The sequence below is a fragment of the Taudactylus pleione genome, unplaced genomic scaffold, assembly GCF_031769625.1.
Source record: "Taudactylus pleione unplaced genomic scaffold, aTauple2 ptg000304l, whole genome shotgun sequence".
Classification (NCBI taxonomy): domain Eukaryota; kingdom Metazoa; phylum Chordata; class Amphibia; order Anura; family Myobatrachidae; genus Taudactylus; species Taudactylus pleione.
In genome coordinates this window covers 1,316,705-1,344,025 of record NW_028284705.1, presented here as the reverse complement: position 1 = coordinate 1,344,025, position 27,321 = coordinate 1,316,705, and the positions used below count along the sequence as shown (strand labels likewise).

The following is a 27,321-nucleotide window of genomic DNA, read 5'->3' as shown; positions in this document are numbered from 1 at the left end:
TGTAGCTGTAACTATTTTATTATTGCCTCAATGTAACATGCATTGACAGTGCCAAAGTTCTAGACACTAACCCCCCGGGGCTCCAATTATTGCCAGACACAGGATGGAAGCAGCATGTATTGCAGGTGTAAAAACTTTCCTACACATCAGAGAATGGCCAAGTATAATATTTCCCTCTATTTTAAATAAATATAATAGAAAATAATTCCCTTGACATCTACCAGCAGACCCTATTCTCAAAGATGCTGTAAACCTCAACCTCACACAGAGACATGTCCACGATGCGACATGGGATCGCCACGCTGACGTATCGACCTTCCATCCCGTAACAGCAGAAAGGAATCGTTCTATCAGTAACACTGGTCACCGTACCGCATCTAGAGGGGGAAAGAGAAGCACAGATACAGAGGAGTAAGTCTGAGGCAGAGAGTTCCCACTGTAAGGTGCAATTACTCACCCACATTTTACCACAAACACCCTGTGGGAGTGGCACTAATGAAACACTTGGGACCACAGTCATCACTAAACTTCTACAGAAGGAGGTGAAAATTTTAACGCAGCAGATATCGCCAATGCCATTCACTCCCAATGTAGCCTGCAGTTCCCATACACTGGTCTCACAAATATCTCCTGCTTTCCTTCCTCTCCCAGAATGGCCCGCTGTCCCCATACACTAGTATCACAGATATCTTCTCCTTACCTTTCTCTCCCAGAATGGCCGCAGTCCCCATACACTAGTATCACAGATATCCTCTGTTTACCTTCCTCTCCGGTAATGGCCGCTGTCCCCATACACTAGTATCACAGATATCTCCTACTTACCTTTCTCTCCCGGAATGGCCCGCTGTCCCCATACACTAGTATCACAGATATCTCCTACATACCTTTAGAATAGCCGATAGCTGGAATGCAACCAAGCTTTAGAGTGCTTAATTGGAACATCCTGGAATGCATCCTTGCATACTGGACTGATTCACACAATAACCCCATCTTCCCTTATAGCCTCATGCAACACAGAACCAATGGACTGCTCAGCTACAAAAGTTTTCAGACTAAATGGTCTCTGATCTTTTCTGTTGGCAAGACGACACTGGCTTATTCAAAAAGATCTTCGTAGACCTGACCTTAAAAATGCTAGGGGCTATGGCTAACCAAAAGGAATCCTTAACCTGTATCCTCAGTCTTTTATTTCGGTCCTTTAAGATTAAAATGACTACCATCTGGTTTAAGGACTCAAAACAGATTAACTCCAAACAGAAATATGATTTTATTCCAGAGTCTTGAAGAGTTATGACAGTCTGCTCTAAAGCCAGGCACTTCTCTGTTTAATAACCATTTTGAAAAATACCTTCTTGGTGGTGGCTCTGAAAGACTGAGAATGTACTCCAATATACCCATCACCCACTTTTCTGAGAAGCTTCACCACTGGTCCTTAACAGTAACCGAGCACCCACCATAGACACTTGTGGGCGTATGCCCTTCTTCCCATCCTGGAGCCTAGGGAATGATTTACTTGGCTCCTTATTTGTCCTAAATGGTCTTCTAATTGCAAAACTTCAGAACAAAGGCAGCTGTCCTGGGGCCTGAAAGAGGCCGACTGCTTCTTAAAAAGTGGATGAAAAAAAGCATGAACCTATAAAAAAACCCAACATTAGACCTTCCTAAAAGTAAATATATGAGCCTTTACTGCCGGGAGCCTCAATTTTATCCAATTCTGGATCAAATAAGAATTTTCCCTCTAAAAGGTAAGCATTTTAATACGGTCTTTGAAACTGCATTCCATGATTTTAACCTTAGAATGAGTCTAGCCTCAATGACTTGGTCAGAAAATAATCAGCTCTGCAATGGATAATAACAGACGTCGAGGGCATCCAGTCAGACAACTCTAGCAAAAGTTCAGACCCCTCCATTGCCTAAGCTACCAAAGCTGAAGCAATACTGGGTCTTAAAACTGTCCCTGCCGCAACATAAGATTTCAATATACTTCCACACTTCCAGTCTGAGCCTTCTTTAAGAGTCCCCATCTGGAATAGGTGTAGTTCTGTGTCCTTCGATAAAACAAGTCTTTTTTTCAGTATCTTTAAAGTATAGAACCTGCTGCACTGCTTTAACCTGATCCCCGACCTCCAGAACACCTTATCCTTCATCTATAAAGGATTTGAAGTCCTCAAATTCAGAATTTTCCCAATGTTCTTCAGAGGAAACTTCAGGATTCACATAAACCATAGAAGTGCTCCATAAGCTGCCATCTAAACATCCTTGGCCCAGCTCAAGGCATCTTCTCTAATGAAGGTCATCATTTGCAGCCCTAAAACAGTCCTTCCATTGCCCTAGCCCAAGATCGCATCCCTGCGGACCACAAGGTCCCTGATCCCCCGCCACCACCACAAGCTTCAGGACCCCCCCCCAACCCCTTAAGTAAAGCTGTACCACTCTAGTACATCTTAGATTAACACAATTATGTTACTCTGACTAGACACAAAATTAGACTACTCTCATATAACAAACTATGGGAAGAGTGAACCCAAGCTGGTTCCTCCATCAGACCAGAAGGAACCTTCGTAATGAGTCACAAATCACTGGCATCCTCGCATGCTGCACAGCACGCAGAGTGTCCTTGCTAGGTGATTTAGCCTGACAATGTGGACAAAAATGATACAAATGTTTTCCCTCCTCCAGGTTTGGTCTGGGAAATACTCCTAAGACATTTTTACAAAAAATACCATCAAGGAGAATAAATCATAGCACAGTATTATACTGAGAAAACACAGTATACATTCAGAAATATAGGAATCGAAAAACAGTCGGGCTTGTAAGAGATGCTCGATTCAGGTTCTGGACTGTACCATGTGCTGCAACTCCCCTGGACTGTAGGCTGATCAGCATTACCACAGCACATTAAGAATAGGAACTGGATATGTCCACTCCAACTCTGACCCTCTAAATAGGGCGATAGGAGGCTATTACTTTAGATACAGAAGTCTGCCAATTGAGGGGAAAGATGGCTGTAATGGCTGGCAGCTGTGATACAGAGAACGAGTCAGTTTCCCTCCCTCACTTCGGAACGCCCCTCTCTAAATGTTGGAGTCGACCCCCAAGTTAACAGAAGCCACAATGGGGAAGATATTCCCTTAGTGTTGGCCTTCCATGCAGTGTAAGGGAGTTGTCACTTTGATCACTCAACAAAAACTACTAAGGGGTACATAGTTTGAAAGGAGGAACTCTCGTCTAGCAGAGAGAAATATTCAAAAGCCTCCAGAACACAGCAAGTCCCAGAAAACAAACTCTCAGCCTTACACAAGCACAATTTGGAAATGTTCATGCTCACAGCCAAACTGCAACAACATGATCCATACACCCATATCAGCCAACCACCTGCCTAATATGGTGTAGATGCCCCTTGTGCCACCAAATATGCTCTTACCCATCAAGGCACGGACTCCCCAAGGAGTCTGAAGTATCTTGAGCCTAGACATTAGCAGCAGCTCCTGTAAGGTCCATGGCACAGAGTGGTTTTCCCAGCACATCCCACAGATGCTTGATCAGACTGAGATCTGAGGAATTTGGAGGCCAAGTCAACACCTTGATCTCGGTCATGTTCCTCAAACTATTCCGGAATAATTTTTGCTCTATGGTCCAGTTCTGATTCTCACAAGCACATTGAAAGCGCTTTCAGCAGCTGACAGGGGCCAGCATGGGCTCTCTGATCAGTCTGCGGCTACGTAGCTCCATAGGCAGCAAGCTGTGATGCTCTGTGTGAGTTCTGACACCTTTCTATCATAGTCAGCAATTTGTGCTGGAGTAGCTCTATGGGATAGGACCAGACGGGCTAGCCTTCCCTCCCCACACGCATCAATGAGCCTTGGGCACCTATTGCTGGTTCACAGGGTGTAAGGTGTATGACTGTTGGGAATGGTACAGTATGAATGTTGCTATGTATATTGTGTGCCATCGTGGAGTCATAACTCCCTACATTTATCAGCAGGAGGGCATAGTGTGGGGCGCTGCATATTACACACGGTCGTCCTGCCCACTCCACTAGGAAGTATTCAGGAGGGCGCTTCGCTCCACAGCCCATAAGCCTCCAAGTTTCAGGAGTGTGTTCTGGGAGAACAGATCATTAGGCTGCAGTGTATGTGTGTACGGTGAATGTAGTGTGTACATAGAGTAGGTGTGTTATGTGATTGGTGTAAGTCACCATGAAGGACGGTGATGGTTTTGCCAATAACTACAACGAGAGTCACCTCTTCCCCCCATCACTATGGCTTAGTACACGTACTGTATAGGAGTAGTGATACCTGGGTACTCACACTGGGTTTTTGTTGTCAGGAGAGTCCCCGATTCGGACCTCAGCCCCCAGGAGCCGCTCCAGGCAGCAGCCGGATCGGTTTGTGAGGACCACCTTCGCTATTCTGTAGCTCTGCTTCAGGTCCAGCTTCCACCAGGCATCGTTATCGCAGGAGTTGTTGGCACTGAGCGTGTTATCGACACCATCGATGGCTGGTTTAGCCTCAAGTAAAATGTTAGAGCTTTGTGACATTTCCCCATTTATTGCTACATTTGTGGCTGAGGAGAGAAGAAAAACACGTGTCCTAGTTACAGTACATGCTGGCCACGGACACAGGCCAACGCCTTTTCCATCTTACAGAAGGGGAGAACATTATGAATTAGAGGCACGAGTCACTGGAATATGGGCCTGGACCGTCCTCCGATATCAGGGACCTCACAGATAGTGTTTGGTACTGCCAGCGACAAAGCTTTCAGGTGACCCTCCGGTCTCTTGCATCTTACCCAGATTAACACAGGGGTACAGGGGCCAGAAGAATAATGGGCAATCAATGACCAATTCCCTTTGATTAGTGAGTCTCTGCGGCTTGTGCCGGCGTCTATGGAGGGGGATCAGGGACAAGCCTGTGCGCTGGAGGACCAAGTACTCTGCGCTGCCTACAGGCATTTCTGCGAGTGTCATTTATATATTATACGCGGATCTCTGGAGTCGTGAAGTGAAAGGGTTAACCTGCAAAACACCTTTATAATATATAGGGGATATTGTACTCTTACAGGGACATGAGGATAATAGTACATAAGGGAAATCCTTTCATCCATGCAGTGTAACAGCAATACATTACTGGGGAATGCAGGCAATACCCCGCTGTCAGGCTGGGTACAGGATGTCGGCGGTCAGAATCCCGAAGCCGGCATCCCAACTGGGGTACGATACTGACACCTGTTGTTGCAATTGCCCCATAGATGTGTCCCTATGTATGTGCAGTCTTGCAGGATACAGGGGGCTTCTATGTACACTGTCACATTGGTGACAGTGGTAAGGTCTGAGCCAGACTCACGGCACCGGCTGGAATCACCCGGGCACCCAACAGGAGGATAAAAGGTGACTCACCTGCCACTCAGCTCCTAACTTATGTTATAGGCTGTCTTTAAAAAATGACAGTTAGGAGCTGATTGGTTGGTTATCTATCACTTTCCAGAGCTTAATACATCTGTCCCAGGCTGCGCTACCAGGAGACCACCAACGTCGGGAGCCATTGCCAAGTGCCAGGACCCGGCTGGGAAAGAGTTCAGTAGAGCCAGAGCTTACAGAGGGGGTGGGGCTGAAGTTGAGACAGCCGCTGCTGTGAAGGCGAACCCAGAGGCGCGACTGTGTATAAGGGAGGCGGACCCTGGCCCTTATATCCGACGACTGGCACTGCAGTGAGGCGGAGCCGGGGGCGGTTACAGAGGAGCGACTGTTGGGGAGAGGAGACCGCCCCACTCTCCCCTCCCATGCTAGGCTGTATTGACAGCTCAAAGCGGCCCAGGGAAGCAGCCTCAGGCCAGCACTGCGCTGGGGAGATCACTTGGAAGCAATAAGGTATAACAGGTAACGAGGCTGAAGTTGGCTTCTTAATTTCTTGTTCATTTTCCAGCTTCTTATTCAGAAAATGTTATATTAAAACATTTAAATAAAGTTAGATCACTAAACACTATGTAACCAAAGAATTGTGTCCCTTACAGATTTCAATTGTTATTTTCCTGGCACAATAAGGAATTTGGCATGAATAGGGCAGCAAAGCGGGCAAATCACTTGTCATTTGCCTTGACCAACAGGGATTTGGGCATAATTAGGGCAGACATGTGGGAATAGGCACCAGATTTCTTCATTTTGAATAAGTACCTGTAGTTTTACAAGGGTTAAATAGCCTTGGTCAACAAATTTGACAATTGGGGTCTTTCCCTAAATTAGTAAAAGCCCCACACCTCTGAGCATGGTCTGGTATTGGAATTCAGGATTTAAAATCGGTGTGGGGTTCACCTTTTATTTCGATAACCAGCACTAGCAGGGAGACACACTTTGGGCTCTATTTACTACAATCTGCATTGCGAATTCAGGCAATATCACAGGGATTTACTAAAAATCCCTTGCAGGGACAGAGCTTGCGATAAAGCTCTGTCCCTGTGAATCCCCTCAGCAGCCTTATCACGATATTAACGCAAAAAATACTGTGACAAGTGCCCTCGCATGTGCTGACTGGTGGTCGCTGCTACAACCCCCCCCCCCCCAGTGCCAAGCCCCGCCCCTGATGCTAAGCCCCACCCCTCCCTTAATTGCACTTACCTGCATGATCCGGGCTCCGGTGATGTCCTCCATGACTCCGGTCAGCTGACATCCCATAAGGCACTGGGACCCGGCCACCTGATGACCGGGCCGCAGTGCAGTATGGGAGACCAGCTGACCGGAGGGAGATCATCAGCGGAGCCCCGAACTCCAGTCCCTGGACTCTAGTGCCCAGAGTCTATAACTCCAGCACTGGCCACACAGCTCAGTGTGCTGCCGGCCACCGGGAGGAGAGGAGGGGGCCCGTGAAGGAGACTGCACACTGGCCCCAGAAACGCTCCTGTTTTAAGATAAATGACACATTAACTAGTAATCTAAAAGAATGTTGTCTATGTGTATGATGATGACGTTGTCATCTGTAATATTGTATCGGCTGATACTCATGAAAGGTGCTTTAATAGGTGTATTGTTATCAATAACTTGTGTATTCCCTTCTTACTAATTAGTTATAATCCAACTCCATTACATAGATCTTTTCATCAATTATTTTGCCTCACTGGAACATACATATTCTAGAAAACCAGCTCATTTATTTGTTTTTACAGATTAGAACCTGACTAGCTCTATGGTTGACACATTGGAAAAAAAAAAAAAAAAAAAAAAGTCCCAAAATGCAAAGTATAGTTGTTGCCTATGGCCTACACCAGAAAGCGTCCCGGTACACAGATCCCTCCCTGGCACATGCAATAGCACGTCAGCTAATGCGTCACTTTTACACACGGCAGGGACCCCCCATCCCTCCAGGTGAGCCATGATACATGCAGAAAATAGACGCTATAATTATTGGATCTAGGACCCGGTAATTCGTAAATATGCCCTTTAGCCTCTGGCCTGCAATCCATAGTTATTTTCTATACCTTGGACATATGTTCCCAGTTGAAGAGTTATGTAAATAGTATTCTATTGGTATTAATGGATAGTGTTGGAAGGCGTGCGCTCCTGTGCTGCCTCCCCCCAGTAAGGGGACTCGGCCATCATTAGGATCTGCCGGAGGAGTTATACAGGCCTGACCTCTGACCTGCGCTACTGTACGTGTGCGGGCGTCTTTACACCCGGGCATTACATGGGGACGGTCAGACCCAGGAGACGGAGAACACAGAGCCACATTACCAGACAGCTAGTACACCATCACCACCACTAGTGTGCAGGGTACCAGTGCTACCATATGCTGGAGTATTTACTGCAATCATGCTCAGTGCACTACAACACCCAGCAACACCCCAAGCTCCAGACTGCCACCACTTCTATATTCTGCATACTACCGTTACACCTGTGACATCCGTGTGTCATAGGCTACTTGTGTTTCTATCCAATGCACTAAATCTGAGGCCTGGATAAACTGTACGACGTGTGGCCTAACCACTACCAGCACATGCGTTACATATTCACCACCCTATGTACTATTGCCGATGTGCATTATACGCTGTTTAGCTTTGTCCAGAGCACTACCGCTCCCAGCATGTCTGCTCACATTTCATATTGATAACCCTAACAGGTTGTGTCACCCAGCACGCTGCTAATAGATAAGAGCAGCAGCAGCGCCTATAAACCCTTAGATCGGGGGGTGGGGGGCTGCCGTAGCTTTGACCCGCAGTGCAGATTGGAGGAGAGGGGGAGACACTAGTTCCGGAACAAGCAGCCGGGTGTCGGCGCCTGCACAATGGACAAGCGGTAGTGGCGTGGCGTGCCACGCAAAACACTGGCTTTCAGGGACTGCATCGGCTGCAGCCCCTAAATGCTGGGAAGGGCTGCCCGATCGACACAGGAGCAGTTTCCCACTATAAGAGGGTTAGGGGTAGAGAGAGGGAGAGGGTCAGGATACCAACAGACAGGTGTCCGTATGACAGACCACCAGGATCTTGAGCGCTGGCATCCCATACCCATTCCGATAAAATCAACCACTGGATAGGACTGTGCTTTGGCTCATAATGTGTCATATCTATAGCTCTACTGGGATTTTTAGAGATGTAGCTATAATGTGCAGCTGCATAGAATGGTGCCCGGGCACACTAATCGCTGCTTTCATTTCACAGATTCTGTCTAGTGCAGACCTGGCACAGCCGCTGTGTGGTGTAACCAATCAGAAAACGTTCTTACATACAGAAAGCCTACGGAGCCTTTTCTGCTGCCATGTACTGTGCCACATGCTGCCAGCTGCAGATCAGGAACATCGCACAGCCCAGAAGCAGGTATTAGATCTACAGTAAAAAGGATGACGATGTCTAGACAGATACCAGGGGCCAAATGTAACAGGGTGAGTGTAGAACGTGTGAGATTAGCAGTAACCTCTCACTGTCACATTGGTGAAGTTTTATCTTCACAATGGGAGAACATCTGGATGAGAGTTTAAATCGTGAGTTTCTGGAGTCTAAAACCAGGCGAGTTTCAGGTTCTCAGACTATTACATTGAGCAATATTACAGTGTCAGAGGTTACTGCTAAACACTCACATTTTCTAATCTCTCACCCCATTACATTTGTCCCCAGATGTTAGTCAAAAAGTAAAAAAAAAAAAAAAAAAAAAAAAAAAAAAACCACTTACCCCAATGGTTATGGACCAGAAAGGATGGTTAGGGTCAATCACCTACCCTGACAGTTAGGCACCAAGGGGAGGGTTAGGGTGAATATTAGGGAGAAGAAAAAAAAAAAAAAAAAAGTGTGTAGACCTTCTTACATGTTGACCTATTGACTAACATCTGGTGTCCACCTAGACATTGTCGACCTTTTTACTGTAGATCTTTGAATCTACACCCGCACAGCCGGCTGTGTGAGGCACCAAGGGGAATATTACACGTGTCATCTGTACCCAGAGTCATGATCCCCAATGCACCTAACTCCTGACTGCAGGGAACGAGGGGATAGAATTAGCCAGACAAGGGGGGGAGGGGGGGGGTCCATGCAGTGTATTGTCTAACAGGGTCCCTATGTATAGGTGACAATGGATATGTGCCTTTCTCCTGGCCATAGGGCTGTGATATTACAATGAGCTTGTGACCCAGCATTTACTACACCAAGGGCACAATCAGGATTGGGGGGCCTGTTCATCAACACTAAAATAACGTTTTTAAGGACATTTTCCTTAAATAACGTTATTTTGGTATTCATGTAGCCACTTAGCACAGGAGATATCACAGATATCTCCTTGCTAAGTTCCCCTGCGTTAATTTCCACACTCCCCATACATTAGTATGGGTACATTAGTACATTAGTATGGGTACATTAGTACATTAGTATGGGGAAATTGTGGTATTCATCAAATTCCGAAAATTATCAATTTTCGGAATTTGATGCAGTTACTATTCGCCACTGTGAGGTGGCGAATAGCAGGTGAAACTTACCAGTATCAACGTGTGCAGGTCCCCCGACGAGTCCCTCCGGCGCTCTGCTCCGTCCTCAGGCTCCGGAGGCTGGTCGGACATGTGTGCTCCCCAGTAGAGCACAAGAAAGTTTAGACGAAAAAAAAATATATATATATATTTTTTTCTAATCTGTCATGTGGTCTGCTGGGAAACCACATGACAGACCAGCAGGACGGAGCCGGAGGCTGCTGCGCAGACAGTTAAGTCGGGGGGGGGGGGTACACAAACGTAACGCATCTGTAGGCAGTGCTGCGCATGCGCTGGTTTTACAGATGTAACAGCGCATTTCCAGATGCGATAAAGTAGTGTAGAGAGGGAAAAGTATCTATTTCCCGAAAAGCTGTCATCGCAAAAATGACAGCTTTTCGGAATAGATACTTATGGAGAGGTGGAATGATGAATTCCACCTATAATTAGGTAGAACTCCATGAGAGTTCTAAAGCTAATTATCTCTAGAGAATTTTTAGGTTTAATGAATAGGCCCCTCTGTCCCATATGGTTTACAAGTCGTCCTGGCAGTGCATGGGGATGAAAGGGGTCTTCAGTGCCATTAGGATTTGATATGTGGATGTCGGCGTAAATTCTGTATCTGTATGATTTGGCTCTGAGAGGCATTTGTATTTCACCCTCAGATTTCACCCTCAGCATCCCCTATGTCCCGCCAGCCCCTCACACACCCTCAGCACCCCTATGTCCCGCCAGCCCCCCACACACACAGCACCCCCTATGTCCCGCCAGCCCAACACATCACCTTATGCCTGCCTGGTATGAATTACCCCCCATGTATGAGCTGGTTCTCACCTCCGGCCTCTGGGTTACAGCTTTGAGCCAGACCAAATAATCCAAGCAGAGCCAAAGTCACCGGCAGATTCATCCTGGATGAGAGAGAGTAGTGCAGAGAATGAGGAGATTATTCCGGATCTACTGTGAAACTAATGAAGCTTAAGCTTCAGGCCCCTAACTCCGGAGACCCCGAAGCAATTTTTTTTTTTTTTTTTTACATTTTTCAAAATCAAATGGAGTTTGTGTATTAAAATAAGGTTATTTTAGTGATAGAAGCATAAGCCAATGGGTTGAAGTACTTAATATTTACCTTAGAATATGCTCTACAGTAGTGCTTGAGGGGGTGGGGGGTGGTGTTTCTGATTACCCAAATAAAACCCTGATCATTACTGGCTGGCAGGCACTCCATCTACAGCTCCAAGCAGAGGATGGCTCTTATGAGCTGGCCGGGCACAGAACTGCTGTCAGTGTCACTGCTGAGTGCAGTACTGCCAGGTGCCACTAGATGTTCCCATCTCTATTTGTGCTATCCCATCTGCCAGAAGTCAGCCCTGCAGTGCTGACCACAAACTGAAAGCTGAGCTGACTGAAGGATGGCATGTAGCTCAGAGGCGGGAACACGCAGTGTGGGGGAGAGACCTGACTAAGGGGGATTTCATCTACAGTCACACTCTCTCTGGGGGGTTTCTACATCTATCTATTATAGTCTTAATATCTAGGGGGGTGTTAGAGTGTTTGTTGTGGACCCGGGGTGGTAACAGGAGAAAACACCAGAACAGGTTTGACCTGAAAAGTGGGTTGTTTAATGTGAATGTTGGTAGACATGAATAATAACAAACTAAAGTCCAGTAATAAACTAATAAATGTGGCAGGAGGGAACTGGAGTGAGTAGGAATAAATGAATGTCCAGATCAGTGACAGATGAATGAGGTGAATCCAGATAGACTGTCAGAGCGAAGTGGAAATCCTGGCATGCTGAATAGTGGCTGAGAGGGATATCCAGTAATGCTGTGATGATAGCTGAAAGGAGAATCTGGTAATGCTGTGATGAGGGCTGCGCAGGAATGGGTTAACTGCGGAGCCAGGTTCAGGCAGGACTGGGTCTGGTGGAAGGTGCAGGCTGATCTCAGTGGAGAACAAGGCAAGACAGAGCGGTGCAGGCTATGCAGGGAGCCGCAGGCTGACAAGGAGCTAGAGCAAGCGCCGGAGCACAAGACTAAGGTTCAGGAGCGCAGAGAACTCCCAGCTGACGCTGTGAACATGTTACACTGGCAACTGTAGGGTGCTCCGAACACCCTTAATTACCAGGTAACGGAACGTGATAGGCCAGAGAGCAGGTGACCCACAGACGATTGGCCTGCTATGTCACATGGCCAAAGACAACATGGTGGCGCGGAAACGCCACTATACTTACCCTTGCCAGGACGGCCCAATACTAGGAGACCTCTGCGTACACACAATGCCAGTCTCCACACGCCAGCTCCCCAGTCAGAAGGACTGAGCTGCAGCACCCTCACCGGTAAGGAACGCAAACCTCCACACCATGAAACCTAGGTCATGACAGGGGGGTTCTATATCGATCTACAGAGTCTCACTTTCTGGGGAATTTCTACATCCATCTATAATTTCTCTGGGGGATTTCTACATCTACAGTATCTACCATCTCTCACTCTGATGGGTTTCTACATCTTTGCCATTTGGACCTCAAGGTCCTTGCTAGGGTAACAAGGTACTTTGGACCATGTTGGATGTTGCCCTATGGTTGCAAAGGAGCTCCCATAACATTTCAAGCTGCAGGGCTCCACCACTGTCTGCAATGAGTGACCGATGGGAACTGGCTGGGATCACACTGGTCAGCCAGTGCTCCCAGTAAGTCTTCTGTAATGTAACCAGTATCCACAGGCAATGTGAGACACAATGTGAATTTGTCACAGCCAGGAGAAATCTCCTTTATGGCCAGACTGGGAAATCGTGAAGGTAAATTGTATCATCTTTTGCATCAGTACACACACAGGGAGACAGGGCATCGAAAGTTATTGTTCAGAGTTCTATACCCCCAGACCACTGGACAATAAATGTCAGTTTGGACGCAGAGACGCCAGAGAAGTGCAGCATTATGTAAAGCACTGGCCTACATAGGAGGGGCCAGAACATAATGTGCCCTGGCACCATATTGTCTAAACTTAAGGCTAATGTCACAATGCACAAGAAAAAAAAAAAAAAACAGTAAATACTAAGGGACAGCCATACTGTGCAGAGAGCATCCAAGTGACCATCATAATACAGAGAGCATCCCAGTGACCACCACACTAAGTCATCCAGTCAATAACCCTTCCCCAAAAAATAGTTAGTATGGTGCAGACAGTAATTTATCACATTCAAAATTGTTAACCACATTACTGCCTCATCCCCATAACGCACATTAACCATGTCACCTTTCTACTGTAACCCAACCACCCCCCTATTGCTGTGTTGCTACAATGCAGCACAGCCAGGTACAAGGTGCAAGGTTTCACCACTGCATATGGTGGGGGCAGACAGACTGGTAGTAGGCAGTACAGCCCCATCGAGCACATCCCCTTGTAGTCTGTGTACAATATAAAGCAGTTACATGGAAAGAATGGTCTTTAATTCTCAGATTGTGACAGCACAAGAGGGATCCAGAGAGGATTTAGGATAAGTTCAGGCGTGACATAACTTTGGTGTGGGGCAGACTAGATGGGCCAAGTGGTTCTTATCTGCCGTCAGATTCTATGTTTCTATGACCATATCTTCCACCAAACATTCACAGGACCGTGTGCTACGTACAAAACATAATAATGACCATGTCCTAAAAACAGGATCCCTGAAGGGAAGTATAACAGGAATGGTCATCAGCAGATTACAGTGACCTATTGCTGTGGTGCAGGTGCTGAATGCATACAGGTCCAGGGTGGCCCCACACCTCGTACTCTGCACCCAGGACAGACCCATCCGCCACTATGGTTGCCTGTGTGATAGCCCCACATCCCGTTACTCCTCTCTTGGTGTAATTTTGTGGAGATAGTCGGAATGATGCCACCGCACAGTAGGTAGCATGGATTGAGGGAAGAGTCACTGCTGCAGGCAGAGGCGCATTGGAGGTGACTGGCGGATTGCAAGGAATGGGAATCAGCAGCAGACCACAGGCTTCACAGCCTCCAGGCGGCTTCCACCTACCTCACTGCGGGGGCCTGGCTTCAGGTGGGCCCTTCAGCTGCTCTAGTAGAGTCAGGAGGAGCATTTATCGTGCATCTTATACAGATGCAGTAAATTAGTGGTTCTCAAACTCTGGGCCTGATTCAGAGCCGCTCGTAAGCGGCCGCTCGTTCGCTCCGAGCGATGTTTGCACAACTGCGTATGGGTTGTAATACGCATGCACCAACCAGTCATTGCGGTCGGAAATTGTGTGCTCGCAAAATAGCGAATGCCTGCTAATTTGAGTGACAGAATGAGGCGTATGTGGGTGGTAACAGGGGAAGGTGCTTGAAAACGGGGAGTGGCGATCCGAACGCAGGCGTGCCAAACGGTCAAAACGGGCGTTTTAAGGGTGTGCATAATTAACAAAGCAGCGTCATTGACCACGTCACTTGGTTGTCTTTTAGCCTGAACTTTTCGCATGATTGCGGTAGGAAAATCCAACCACAAGCACTGCGAGCAGTTCATACGCCTTTCGATGTACTCGATTAATCTAATAAATAGCGGAGATGATGTAGGATGCGAGCGGCCAGGGGGCGTTTTTTCAAAAATAGCGAGCGCATGTTTTGTTCGCTCGTTCAGACAGAGGAGCCAACAGAACGCAATGAGCGAGCACTCTATTTAAATATCCAGCCCCTTTTTCTGAATGAGCGAGCGCAAATAGTGTCCGGCTCTGAATCAGGCCCTCTGTCCTCAGGACCCCTCACAGGTCACATCTCCCAAGTCACCCAGCAGGAGCACAGGTGTAGTCATTACTCAAACATTTAAAAAAAAAATCCACAGGTGGAGCAAATTATTTCACTTTTGATTCTGTGAGGAGACCTGGAAAACATGCACTGTTTGGGGTCCTCAGGACAGAGTTTGTGAACCTGTAAAGTAAATGGACTTGGCCACTGAAAAGTGCAGGAGCTAGGACAGAGCAGCTGCTTAACCCAGAGATCAGCACATAATGTATTCTGTATCCCTGTATATCACAATGATGTATATGCAACGCTGCATTACACATAATGTATTCCGTATCCCTGTATATCACATGATGATGTATATGTAACGCTGCATTACACAAGTGTATTCCGTATCCCTGTATATCACATAATGATGTATATATAACTCTGCATTACACATTATGTGATATACAGGGATACGGAATACATTATGATGTATATATAACTCTGCATTACACATAATGTATTCTGTATCCCTGTATATCACATAATGATGTATCACTGCATGTCACAAAGATGTAACATTTTATGTCACGTAATCAGAGCCGCAACTAGACTTTTTGATGCCCTGTGCCAGAAAGCATTACACCCCCCACCCCCATTTTTCAAGTAGGGACATAAGATCATGCATCCAAAAAAGGGCCATGGCTTCATGGGGAAGGGACAGGGAAGAGATAGGGGGAGGCCAGGAGATGCTGGGGATAAATAGGGACATAATATAGTGCACCTGAGAGAGGGCCATGGCCTCATGGGGAAGGGCCAGGGAAGAGATAGGGGAGGCCAGGAGATGCTGGGGATAAAAGAAGAGGAAGCTGAATGATAATACACAGGAAAATGACAGGCCCAAACAGCGCCCCCTGCCCTGCGGTGCCTTGGTCGCACCACCCTGGTTACTGCCCTGCTCATAATGCATGATGTAGCGCTACATATCACATAAAAGTTTCTCTCTTGTCAACTGCATATCAAATGTATTATTGCATATCATATAACAATGTATCACTGCATATCACATAATGTATCACTGCATATCACAATGATGCATCATGTATAGCTGCATATCACATAATATTGTATTACATATCGCTGCATATCAGTGTTTAGTACCCTGCACCTGACACTCACAACCCGTGCATGTTCCCCTTTCCTGCCTGGGGTGTAGTGTTCTGCTCTGGTGCTTCTAGCACTGATAAGCTTCTGATATCCAAACCAGTGTGTGCTAGAAGCACCAGAGAGCAACACCTCAGGCAGGATAGAGGAACTGCATGGGGTGTGACAGGTGCAGGGAGCTAGAATGAAGACTATCACATAACAATGTATCGCTGCATGTCAGTGATATAGTGTATTGCTGCATTACGCACAACAGTATCAATGCACATAATGTATAGCTGCATATTATACACATAATTGTATCGCCGTATATCGCATAATGCACTGCTGCTTATCACAAGGTATTGTTGCATATTGCATAATATATCACCATATATCACATAATGTATAGATGCATATCACAAAGTTTTCCCTTTCTTATCAGTAACATTAGAGTCAAGAGGAGACATACTGGTGTGAGTAGCATTCATGCTGGCACAGTTAAAATACGCTGTGTGGGTAGCGTTCATGCAGGCAGTTATTTTACTCTGTGGGGATAAAGATAAGCTCCTCCGCTGGGTGCCCACTGTTTGGCACACCTAATGCCATCCAGTGTTGCTATGCACTTTGCCATCCTGTTAAATTGTTATAGAGAGTTACAGAGATGCACCAGAAGCAAAAATCACATTTTATAATCCCTTTGTCAGGCTAGAAAGCAGGAGACGGGTTATCGCTGATTTGTCAGTAACGCCATTATATTGGAACCATGTGTAACCGTCAGGCATCAAGCAGCAACATACAAAGTCTATTTCCATGTTCTACAATTTATTTTATAATTGGAGGGTGGGGGACTAAAATGACTCTTCTAGAAGGAGGATTAAATATGTGGAACAAGGAGTCAGATGTACCTAAGGACTGCAGCTCCACCCAGTGACATGCACCACCCGCAGGGACTGCCAGGCAGCCGCGGTGACCTCCCATTGGAAGCGCTCCCGGCCAATCACAGCAGGACAGGCAGGAAGGAGTTTTCTCCCCCAGGACTGCAATTAGCAAAGTGACCACTTCCAATGTGAAGCCACTTCCCATCCAAAAACCCTGTCTGGCTTCTAGGGGCTGCAGCCAATGTAGTCACTAGAAGCCTGGGCTGCTTGTCATTTTGTGCGGTGTCATGAGGTCATGTGCACAAGCCACCAGTACAGAGGGTGGCAGAGAAGGCTCGTGCAGCGAGCAGACCCCCCCCAGGAGGTGAAGGTACTGTACAATCCGCTGCTGCATGAAAAAGTGTAATAGCAGCTGAGGATTCCAATATGGTAGAGTGTCTGGGGGCAGTCACTCAGGGTCTCTCACACAGTGACCTCATTGGCAGGGATGGAAAACCACACCGGGAAGTTTATGGAAGCAGCATTAATGGGGATGGGGTCTGTTGAGGGGGAGCGGTCTGTCAAGGGGACAGGACCCCTAATTATAAGGCCTGATACTGAGTTGAGCACAGTTGTATCTCTTGCTGCAGTTGTGTCTGTAACGTTACACTAATGCCTGTACAGCTCCCTTCCCTGGTGTACATCCGTCCATCCCAATATCTAAGGACTGAGATGCTCCCTGTCAGTGTGTACATCCGTGCATCCAGATATCTAAGGACTGAGATGCTCCCTGTCAGTGTGTACATCCATCCATCCCAATATCTAAGGACTGAGATGCTCCCTGTCAGTGTGTACATCCGTCCATCCCAATATCTAAGGACTGAGATGCTCCCTGTCAGTGTGTACATCCGTGCATCCAGATATCTAAGGACTGAGATGCTCCCTGTCAGTGTGTACATCCGTGCATCCAGATATCCAAGGACTGAGATGCTCCCTGTCAGTGTGTACATCCGTGCATCCAGATATCTAAGGACTGAGATGCTCCCTGTCAGTGTGTACATCCGTGCATCCAGATATCCAAGGCCTGAGATGCTCCCTGTCAGTGTGTACATCCGTGCATCCAGATATCTAAGGACTGAGATGCTCCCTGTCAGTGTGTACATCCGTCCATCCCGATATCTAAGGACTGAGATGCTCCCTGTCTGTGTACAGATGCTGCAATCATGCTCTGAGAGTCTTTAGACGCCACCATCATTGAAACTTTCTCCAGCCCTACGCTAGGTGCAGATCATCCGTCCGAGTATGGCCTCCGATGTGAGCAATTCAGTGTCTCCAAGTAACCACTTTCAGTAACACGTCCGCGTCACTTCAATAAAACGCTGGCCCTGCACACGATGCCACTGCGCTAATCTAGCAGCACCCAGAGGGGCCCAGTAGCCGGAGCAGAGGACAGGTCTTTTTTTTAAAGACAAATATAACAGCTTCATAATGGAGGTAAGGTGCAATCAGGGAGATTGACAGACTTCAGGGAGATTAGGAGATTACTGTTATATCAGGGAGTCTCCGTGACAATCAGGGAGAGTTGGCAATTATGGGTCAATGCCTGGGGATTGCCAGGGAATAACTGCTATTGTTGCCCCCCCCCCCCCCCCCCCATCTTCCTAGTAGGGGTGAGCGGGTTCGGATTTCTGAAATCCGAACCCCCCCGAGCCCCCCCGATCCGAGTCCGATCCGAGTCAGGCTCGACTTTTCCCGCCTGACTCGGATCTGACATCGAGGCAAAACGTCATCATCCCGCCTTCCGAGTCTCGCGGGTTTTGGATCCTATATAAGGTACCCGCGTCGGCGCCATTTTCTCACTCGGCTGTGGACAGTGAAGAGGGAGGGTGGGAGTTAGTGCTGTGTAGTGTAGTGTAGTGCTGCTGTTGTCCACTACTTCAAAGTCCATAGGGGCTGGCTGTGTTGTGCTGTGCTGCTGTTGTTAATAGGGGCTGTGTCCACTACTTCAAAGTCCATAGGGGCTGGCTGGACTGTGTTGTGCAGTCAGTTCTCCATAGGGGCTGTGTCCACTCCAAAGTCCTGTGCAGTGTCCCAGTCCTAAAGGGGTGCTGTAGTGTTGTCCAGGGGGTGCTCTGTCCATCAGGGGTGCTCCCCCCAAGTGCTAAAAAAATAATATATTTTCTGTGTTTGTGAATTGTGTGCGCAGTAGCCGCACGTGCATCAACAAAGTAGTGCCAAGAGTGCGCCTGTGTCATAAGTAAAGGGCCGGCTGGCTTGACCGTTAAAGGGTGCTGTAACCCACAAAGTACACTCCAGTCCAAACCAAAAAAAAAATTATTTTCTGTGTTTAGCCGCACGTATATATCAAATCGATATAACATAAATGGAGGACCAAACTTTCTCCGATAAAAATAAAATAGAGAAAGATCAAGAACCACTTCCTCCTAGTGCTGAAGCTGCTGCCACTAGTCATGACATAGACGATAACATGCCATCAACGTCGTCTGCCAAGGCCGATGCCCAATGTCATAGTAGAGGGCACATACAATCCCAAATGGCAAAGTTCAGGAAAATGACCTTGAAAAAGACATTTAAATCAGCTGAAGAGAAACGTAAACTTGCCAATATGCCATTTACGACACGGAGTGGCAAGGAATGGCTAAGGTCGATCCCTAGTATGTTCATGACTAGTGGTTCAGCTTCACATGACGATGGAAGCACTCCTCCCACTAAAAAAATCAAAAGAGTTAAGCTGGCAAAAGCACAGCGAAGAACTGTGCTTTCTAAGAAGATATCACAAATCCCCAAGGAGAGTCCAAGTGTGGTGGTGGTTGCGATGCCTGACCTTCCCAGCACTGGACGGGAAGAGGTGGCTCTTTCCACCATTTGCACGCCCCCTGCAAGTGCTGAAAGGAGCACCCACAGTCCACTTGCTGATATGCAAATTGAAGATGTCACTGTTGAAGTACAACAGGATGAGGATACTGGTGTAGCTGGCGCTGAGGAGGAAGTTGGCGAGGAGGATTCTGATGATGTGGTTTGTTTAAATCAGGCTCCGGGGGAGACAGTTGTTGTCCGTGGGATGAAAATCCCGTTGTCCTGTTGTATCCAAGCGCCTGCAAACCACACAGTCAACTCCCTCCTCGTCAATTTCCTCCTTAGTCAGGATCGGAAGTAGTCCTGCAGGCCATATCACTGGCATGACTGACTCTCCTATCCGGGATTCCTCCGGAGGATCCTGCATTGCTACGCCTACTGCTGCCGCTGCTGCTGCTGCTGCTGCTGCTGGGAGTCGTTCATCATCCCAGAGAGGAAGTAGGAACACCACTACTTTTACTAAACAATTGACCCTCCAACAGTCCTTAGCGAGGAGGATGAAGTACGACAGCAGTCATCCTGAAGCAAAACGTATAACTGAGGCCTTGACTGCTATGTTGGTGTTAGACGTGCGTCCGGTATCCGCCATTAGTGCAGTGGGATTTAGACAATTGATGGAGGTAGTGTGTCCCCGGTTCCAAATCCCGTCTAGATTCCACTTCACTAGGCAGGCGATACCGAGACTGTACAGAAACGTCAGAAAAAGTGTCCTCAGTGTCCTGAAAAATGCCGTTGTACACAATGTCCACTTAACCACGGACATGTGGACAAGTGGAACAGGGCAGACTAAGGACTATATGACTGTGACAGCCCACTGGGTAGATGTATCACCTTACGCAGCAACAGCAGCAGCGTCACCAGTAGCAGCATCTCAGAAACGCCAGCTCGTTACAAGGCAGGCTACGCTGTGTATCACCGGTTTCAGTAAGAGGCACACCGCCGACAACCTCTTAGAGAAACTGAGGGAAATCATCGCCCAGTGGCTTACCCCACTTAGACTCTCCTGGGGATTTGTGATATCTGACAATGCCACCAATATTGTGCGGGCATTACATCTGGGCAAATTCCAGCACGTCCCATGTTTTGCTCACACAATAAACTTGGTGGTGCAGAATTTTCTGAAAAGCGACAGGGGCGTGCAGGAGACACTTTGGGTGGCCCGAAAAATTTCTGGCCACTTTCGCCATTCAGCGACTGCGTGCCGAAGACTGGAGCGCCAGCAAACACTCTTGAACCTGCCCCGCCATCACCTGAAGCAAGAGGTTGTGACGCGGTGGAACTCAACCCTCTATATGCTTCAGAGGATGGAGGAGCAGCAAAAGGCCATACAAGCCTATACATCCACCTATGACATAGGCAAAGGAGGGGGTATGCACCTGACTCAAGCGCAGTGGAGAATGATTTCCGTGTTGTGCAAGGTTCTTCAGCCCTTCGAACTTGCCACACGTGAAGTCAGTTCAGACACTGCCAGCTTGAGTCAGGTCATTCCCCTCATCAGGCTTTTGCAGAAGCAGCTGGAGAAAGTGAAGGAGGAGCTAAGACGGAGCGATTCCGCTCGGCATGTGGGACTTGTGGATGAAGCCCTTCATTCGCTTTGCCAGGATTCCAGGGTGGTCAATCTGTTGAAATCAGACCACTACATTTTGGCCACCGTGCTCGATCCTAGGTTTAAAGCCTATGTGGTGTCTCTCTTTCCGGCCGACACAAGCCTGCAGAGGTGCAAAGACCTGCTGGTGAACACACTGTCAGCTGAAGCGGAACGTGACACGTCAACGGCTCCTTCTTCATTTTCTCCCGCAACTGGGGCTGCCAGGAAAAAACTTAGGTATCCTAAGCAACCCGCTGGCGGTGATGCAGGGCAGGCAGGACCAAGTTTGGACATCTGGTCCGGACTGAAGGACCTGGCAACAATTTCTGACATGTCTACTGTCACTGCATATGATACTGTCACCATTGACAGAATGGTGGAGGATTACATCGGTGACAGCATCCAAGTAGGCATGTCAGACAGTCCATACCTGTACTGGCAGGAAAAAGAGGCAATTTGGAGGCCCCTGTACAAACTGGCTCTATTTTACCTGAGTTGCCCCCCCTCCAGTGTGTACTCCGAAAGAGTGTTTAGTGCAGCCGGGAACCTTGTCAGCGAAAGGCGTAGGAGGTTGCTTCCACAGAATGTGGAGAAGATGATGTTCATCAAAATGAATTATCAGCTCTTCCAGGGAGACCAGCCTCCAGAACGTACAGAGGGACCTGTGGTGGTGGATTCAAGTGGGGACGAGTTAATACTTTGTGAGGATGAGGATGTACACACTGAAGAGGGTGAGGAATCGGTGGATGAGGAGGATGAGGATGACATCTTGCCTCCGTAGAGCCAGTTTGTGCAGGGACACATTAATTGCCAGCTTGTTTTGTGGGGGCCCAAACGAACCAATCATTTCAGCCACAGTTGTGTGGCAGACCCTGGCGCTGAAATGATTGATTTGTTAAAGTGTGCATGTCCTGTTTATACAACATAAGGGTGGGTGGGAGGGCCCAAGGACAATTCCATCTTGCACCTCTTTTTTTCTTTGCATTATGTACAGTTTGGGGCCTAGTTTTTCTAACTGCCATCCTGTCTGCCACTGCAGTGTCACTCCTAGATGGGTCACGTGTTTGTGCCGCCCACTCGTGTCGCTTAGCATAGTCATCCAGCTACCTCGGTGCAACCTTTTGGACATAAAAACACTATTGTGAGGTGTGAGGTGTTCAGAATAGACTGGAAATGAGTGGAAATTAAGGTTATTGAGGTTAATAATAGCATAGGAGCAGAAAAACCTACAAATTCTGTGATTTTAGCTGTTTTTATGCTTTTTTTCAAAAAAATACAGATCCAAAACACAAAACCCAGAACCCAAAACACGGAAGGGTGGTTTTGGCAAAACCAATCCAGATCCAAAACACGAAGAAAGATCCAGATCCAAAACCAAAACACAAAACACGAAAAGTGGCCGGTGCACACCCCTACTTCCTAGGTGTATTTACTGTATGGGGGGGTATCTATAGGCGATAGTGGCATGCAATGACAGCACTTCCTGACAGACTGCCCGGCCGCCCATGAAGGTAATTTTTTCTCATTGTTTACAGCAGACTACATGGGGCTGTGTCAACCACAGTAAACAAATGAAAATATTTTTTCATTTAAAATTAGTTTACACATTTCACACTTACCCTCCAACATGTAGATTACAATTAATATTCCCATTGCATTGGACACACAGCACAGACTTTGCCTTACTCATGCTATAGCTGGCGGTTTAGTCCTCTCATTTCCACAGCAGCCGTCAGGGCCTGAGCGGGAGCAGGTTCCGGCCATACTTACTACTAGTGGTTTCTAAAGCTGGGTACACATCTATGGCTGGGTACACATCTATGGCTGGGTACACATCTATGGCTGGGTACACATGTACAGATTTTCTGTCCAACCATCCAACTAGCTGATGGGTTGGAATGAGAATCTTGTAACGTATGGGAGTAACTGATGATCAGCAATTTGCTCCTAAATGTCAGAAAACAGATGAAAATGACGTCAGACAAGTTTGTTAAATGTTTGATCTAAACAATTTGTTCAAACAGTTTTGTCCATTTTCCAGTGTTTGAGAGTAAATTGCTGATTGTCATTTGCTTTCAGACCTTACCAGATTTCATTCCAACCAATCAACTAGTTGGATGGTTGGACAGAATAACACTATCAGGGGTATTCAATATGAAACGTAAACTTCGCTGTCGAAGTTTAGGTTTCATATCGGAGCTTTTACCTGCGTTAAAGTATCAGGCGCGCGCCCACTTATCCCCGTATTCAATATGAAATTAATGAAAACGGGAGGCTGCGAAGTTGGATTTGCATAAAGTTACGAATTTTTCCTTAAAAATTGTAAGACCCCCCTAAAGTTGTAAAAACATGGGGACGACTATGGGTACCCCCGTTTTAGCCTTTAAATGAAAGTGGGGGATATAAATAGCTGCAGCAGATGTTTTTTCCTGACATTGAAGAAGTGATGCAGAAGAGCACTTAGGTTATTTTTTTCATTTTTTTAAGTGGTCCAATGAAATTTGGGGTACATGAAAATGGGTACTAGCATATTTTGATATCCCTAAAGTAAGTTTTTAAAAATTCTGCATTTGTGCACCTGCTGCTAATAATCTATTCTAGAAAACACCTGTCGCTAATAACCTATTCTAGAAAACACCTGCCGCTAATAATCTATTCTAGAATACACCTGCCGCTAATAATCTATTCTAGAATACACCTGCCGCTAATAATCTATTCTAGAATACACCTGCCGCTAATAATCTATTCTAGAATACACCTGCCGCTAATAATCTATTCTAGAATACACCTGCCGCTAATAATCTATTCTAGAATACACCTGCCGCTAATAACCTATTCTAGAATACACCTGCCGCTAATAACCTATTCTAGAATACACCTGCCGCTAATAACCTATTCTAGAATACACCTGCCGCTAATAGCCTATTCTAGAATCCACCTGCCGCTAATAATCTATTCTAGAATCCACCTGCCGCTAATAATCTATTCTAGAATACACCTGCCGCTAATAACCTATTCTAGAATACACCTGCCGCTAATAATCTATTCTAGAATACACCTGCCGCTAATAATCTATTCTAGAATACACCTGCCGCTAATAACCTATTCTAGAATACACCTGCCGCTAATAGCCTATTCTAGAATCCACCTGCCGCTAATAATCTATTCTAGAATACACCTGCCGCTAATAATCTATTCTAGAATACACCTGCCGCTAATAACCTATTCTAGAATACACCTGCCGCTAATAACCTATTCTAGAATACACCTGCCGCTAATAATCTATTCTAGAATCCACCTGCCGCTAATAATCTATTCTAGAATACACCTGCCGCTAATAATCTATTCTAGAATACACCTGCCGCTAATAACCTATTCTAGAATCCACCTGCCGCTAATAATCTATTCTAGAATCCACCTGCCGCTAATAATCTATTCTAGAATCCACCTGCCGCTAATAATCTATTCTAGAATACACCTGCCGCTAATAGCCTATTCTAGAATCCACCTGCCGCTAATAATCTATTCTAGAATACACCTGCCGCTAATAATCTATTCTAGAATACACCTGCCGCTAATAACCTATTCTAGAATACACCTGCCGCTAATAACCTATTCTAGAATACACCTGCCGCTAATAGCCTATTCTAGAATCCACCTGCCGCTAATAGCCTATTCTAGAATCCACCTGCCGCTAATAATCTATTCTAGAATCCACCTGCCGCTAATAATCTATTCTAGAATCCACCTGCCGCTAATAATCTATTCTAGAATACACCTGCCGCTAATAACCTATTCTAGAATCCACCTGCCGCTAATAATCTATTCTAGAATACACCTGCCGCATACTTGCAGAATAGCCCTGAACCGATTTCCCTATTGTTAAACAATTTTTTCCCATTTTTTTTCACCCCAATTTTTAAATTAATTTTTTGGGGTGTCCCTATTTTTTTTCCCAACTTTTTTTGACAGTATTTTTAAATGTCATTCCCAGGGGTGCTGGCTATTTTTTTTTTAAGCCTGCACCCCTAAACCCCAATTCTGCACTTTTTTTCGACACCTATTCAATGGTGAAAAGTTATCCCCGTTATTTATCAAAGACTTTTCAAACCTGCGAAAAGTCTTTGAAATTGAATACGGTGTAAAACTAAAACCTGCGATAATGACATCATAAGTGCGATATTAACGCAAAAACTGTGTTTTCGCTCCAATATTAAATACCCCTGTATGAATGTTAGTGTTATCCCTGCAAACAAATGAGGACTCCATGTACAAAGTTACTGTGTTGTGCACCGCACGCTGCCAAAAATATTCTGTCACTGCCGCAGTGCAGGGCACAACCATCTCCTTACACCACCCACATGCAGGGCACAACAATCTCCTTACACCACCCACATGCAGGGCACAACAATCTCCTTACACCACCCACATGCAGGGCACAACAATCTCCTTACACCACCCACATGCAGGGTGTGGCTGGGGCCCCAAAAGCTTGGGAGCCCAATATACCCTCATATCTGACTATAGGTTCTGGTGTAATCCATTCTATCACAATCTTTCACGGATTTATGGTTCCTAATAGACTCTCCCAGGCAGGAATTGGGTAGAGGTACTACAGAGTAACCCCCTAACCTACGGCACCACAAAATCAGACACTGGGGAGAGTCAGTTAGGGACAAGTGTTACATTTCCCTGCACAACAAGTTATATTTATATCACAGCCACATTAAAAATCTACGAGAAAGAAAATAAAAACACAGGAAAAATAAGCAGAATTCAGCGGTTTGTGCTCCCCCAGCATTCATGGTACCCTGGAATGATCAACTGATTAGTAATTATATCCCTAAAATTATTTTTGGTACTTCCTCATCTTTGCGGCCCCTGCTGGAGGCGCTGGTTACGCTACTTACAGATCTTCACGTCAGTGTCCAACGTCATTCCCTACCATCCAAGTTGGCATGGAGGGGAACTATATCCATGTGGCAAGCGAAGCTAGCCACCGTGCCCGCAGCGTGGAGAGCAAAGCCAGCCCGCAAGGGGCCGAATGGCATTTCCTCATGTTTACGTTACTTACATATCTTCACTGACTAGTGAAGAAACGCAAATAGCGTAACCAGCGCCTCCAGCATGAGGCCACAAAGATCAGGAAGTACCGAATTTTCTTTTTAGCTTTGTTTTTGTGAATTTACTAAAGTCCATAAGGAAATGATTATTCCCAGCTACTTCCCTATAAAGCAGAGTAAGATATGTATAATATAATGCAGCATAGGTACAGTAGGTCACACAGAAGAGGCCGCATGTAACGCTGTAATTTGGGGCAGTGTAAAACAATCACATACGATATTCTGGCTTTCCCCAGTGCATGACTTACATGTAGTTGTGTCTTTGCTGGTCTGGGCTGTGCTGGGTGGGATTGTGCGGCTTTAGTACTCTCACTGCAGATTAGTTCATGTGTGGGAACGATCTGCAGCTGTTTGGATGAATTCAGCAATTTGACCAAACCTGCTCCCAGGTCCTGCAGCCAGAGTCATTGCCCGAAGCTGGTCATACACTAGACCACAGGTTCTCAAACTCGGTCCTCAGGACCCCAAACAGTGCATGTTTTCTAGGTCTCCTCACATAATTACTAGTGATATAATTAGCTGCACCTGTGGATCTTTTAAAACGTGTCAGTGACTAATGAATACACCTGTGCTCCTGCTGGATGATCTGCAAAAAGTGACCTGTGTGGGGTCCTGAGGACCGAGTTTGAGAACCACTGCACTAGACCAGAGGTTCCCAAACACGGTCCTCAAAGCTCCCAACAGGTCAGGTTTTAGCGATATCCATGGTTGAGCACAGGTGTTTAAAACAAATTGACTGAGGTACTAATTAATTCATCTGTGCTCAGCCATGGATAAAACCTGGACTGCTGGGAACAGCATTTGGAAATCTCTGGTTTAACCAACTTGTCTGAACAACTATTTTTGTCTGTTTTCTGGCGTTTGGGGGCAATTTGGTAATTATCATTTACTCCCATACTCAGCAGCGTCACTAACCTTTCTGACACCTGGTGCTGGGGTCAGGGATCCTCACGCACGGGTAAGGGGTGTAGCCTCGTCCCACAAAGCCACGCCCACTTGCCACTCTGACTGCATGTCGCCCCCCCCTGTTCATAGGGGTGTGGTAAAAATGACCGCCGGACGTGAGCCCAGAGGTTCAAATCCCGACGCCGG

The 27,321-nt window shown here is 46.6% G+C and overlaps 1 protein-coding gene across 1 annotated transcript; it reads right to left on the bottom strand.

The window, feature by feature from the left end:
• LOC148511583 (fucolectin-4-like) lies at positions 1–26,581 on the bottom strand. The gene is made up of 4 exons (XM_088442061.1): positions 26,478–26,581; positions 10,773–10,846; positions 4,311–4,566; positions 1–377 (listed from the first exon to the last, which is right to left on the bottom strand). Coding segments are annotated over exons 1-4 (492 nt in total). The 5' UTR covers positions 26,480–26,581; the 3' UTR covers positions 1–217.
• Positions 26,582–27,321: the final 740 nt, after the last annotated feature.

Coding starts and splice junctions, on each gene's coding strand:
- LOC148511583 (XM_088442061.1), bottom strand. Junction 4,567..10,772: donor CTGTAACCCAGAGGCCGGAG/GTGAGAACCAGC, acceptor TTCTCTCCTCAG/CCACAAATGTAGCAATAAAT. Junction 378..4,310: donor CCTGACAACAAAAACCCAGT/GTGAGTACCCAG, acceptor TTCCCCCTCTAG/ATGCGGTACGGTGACCAGTG.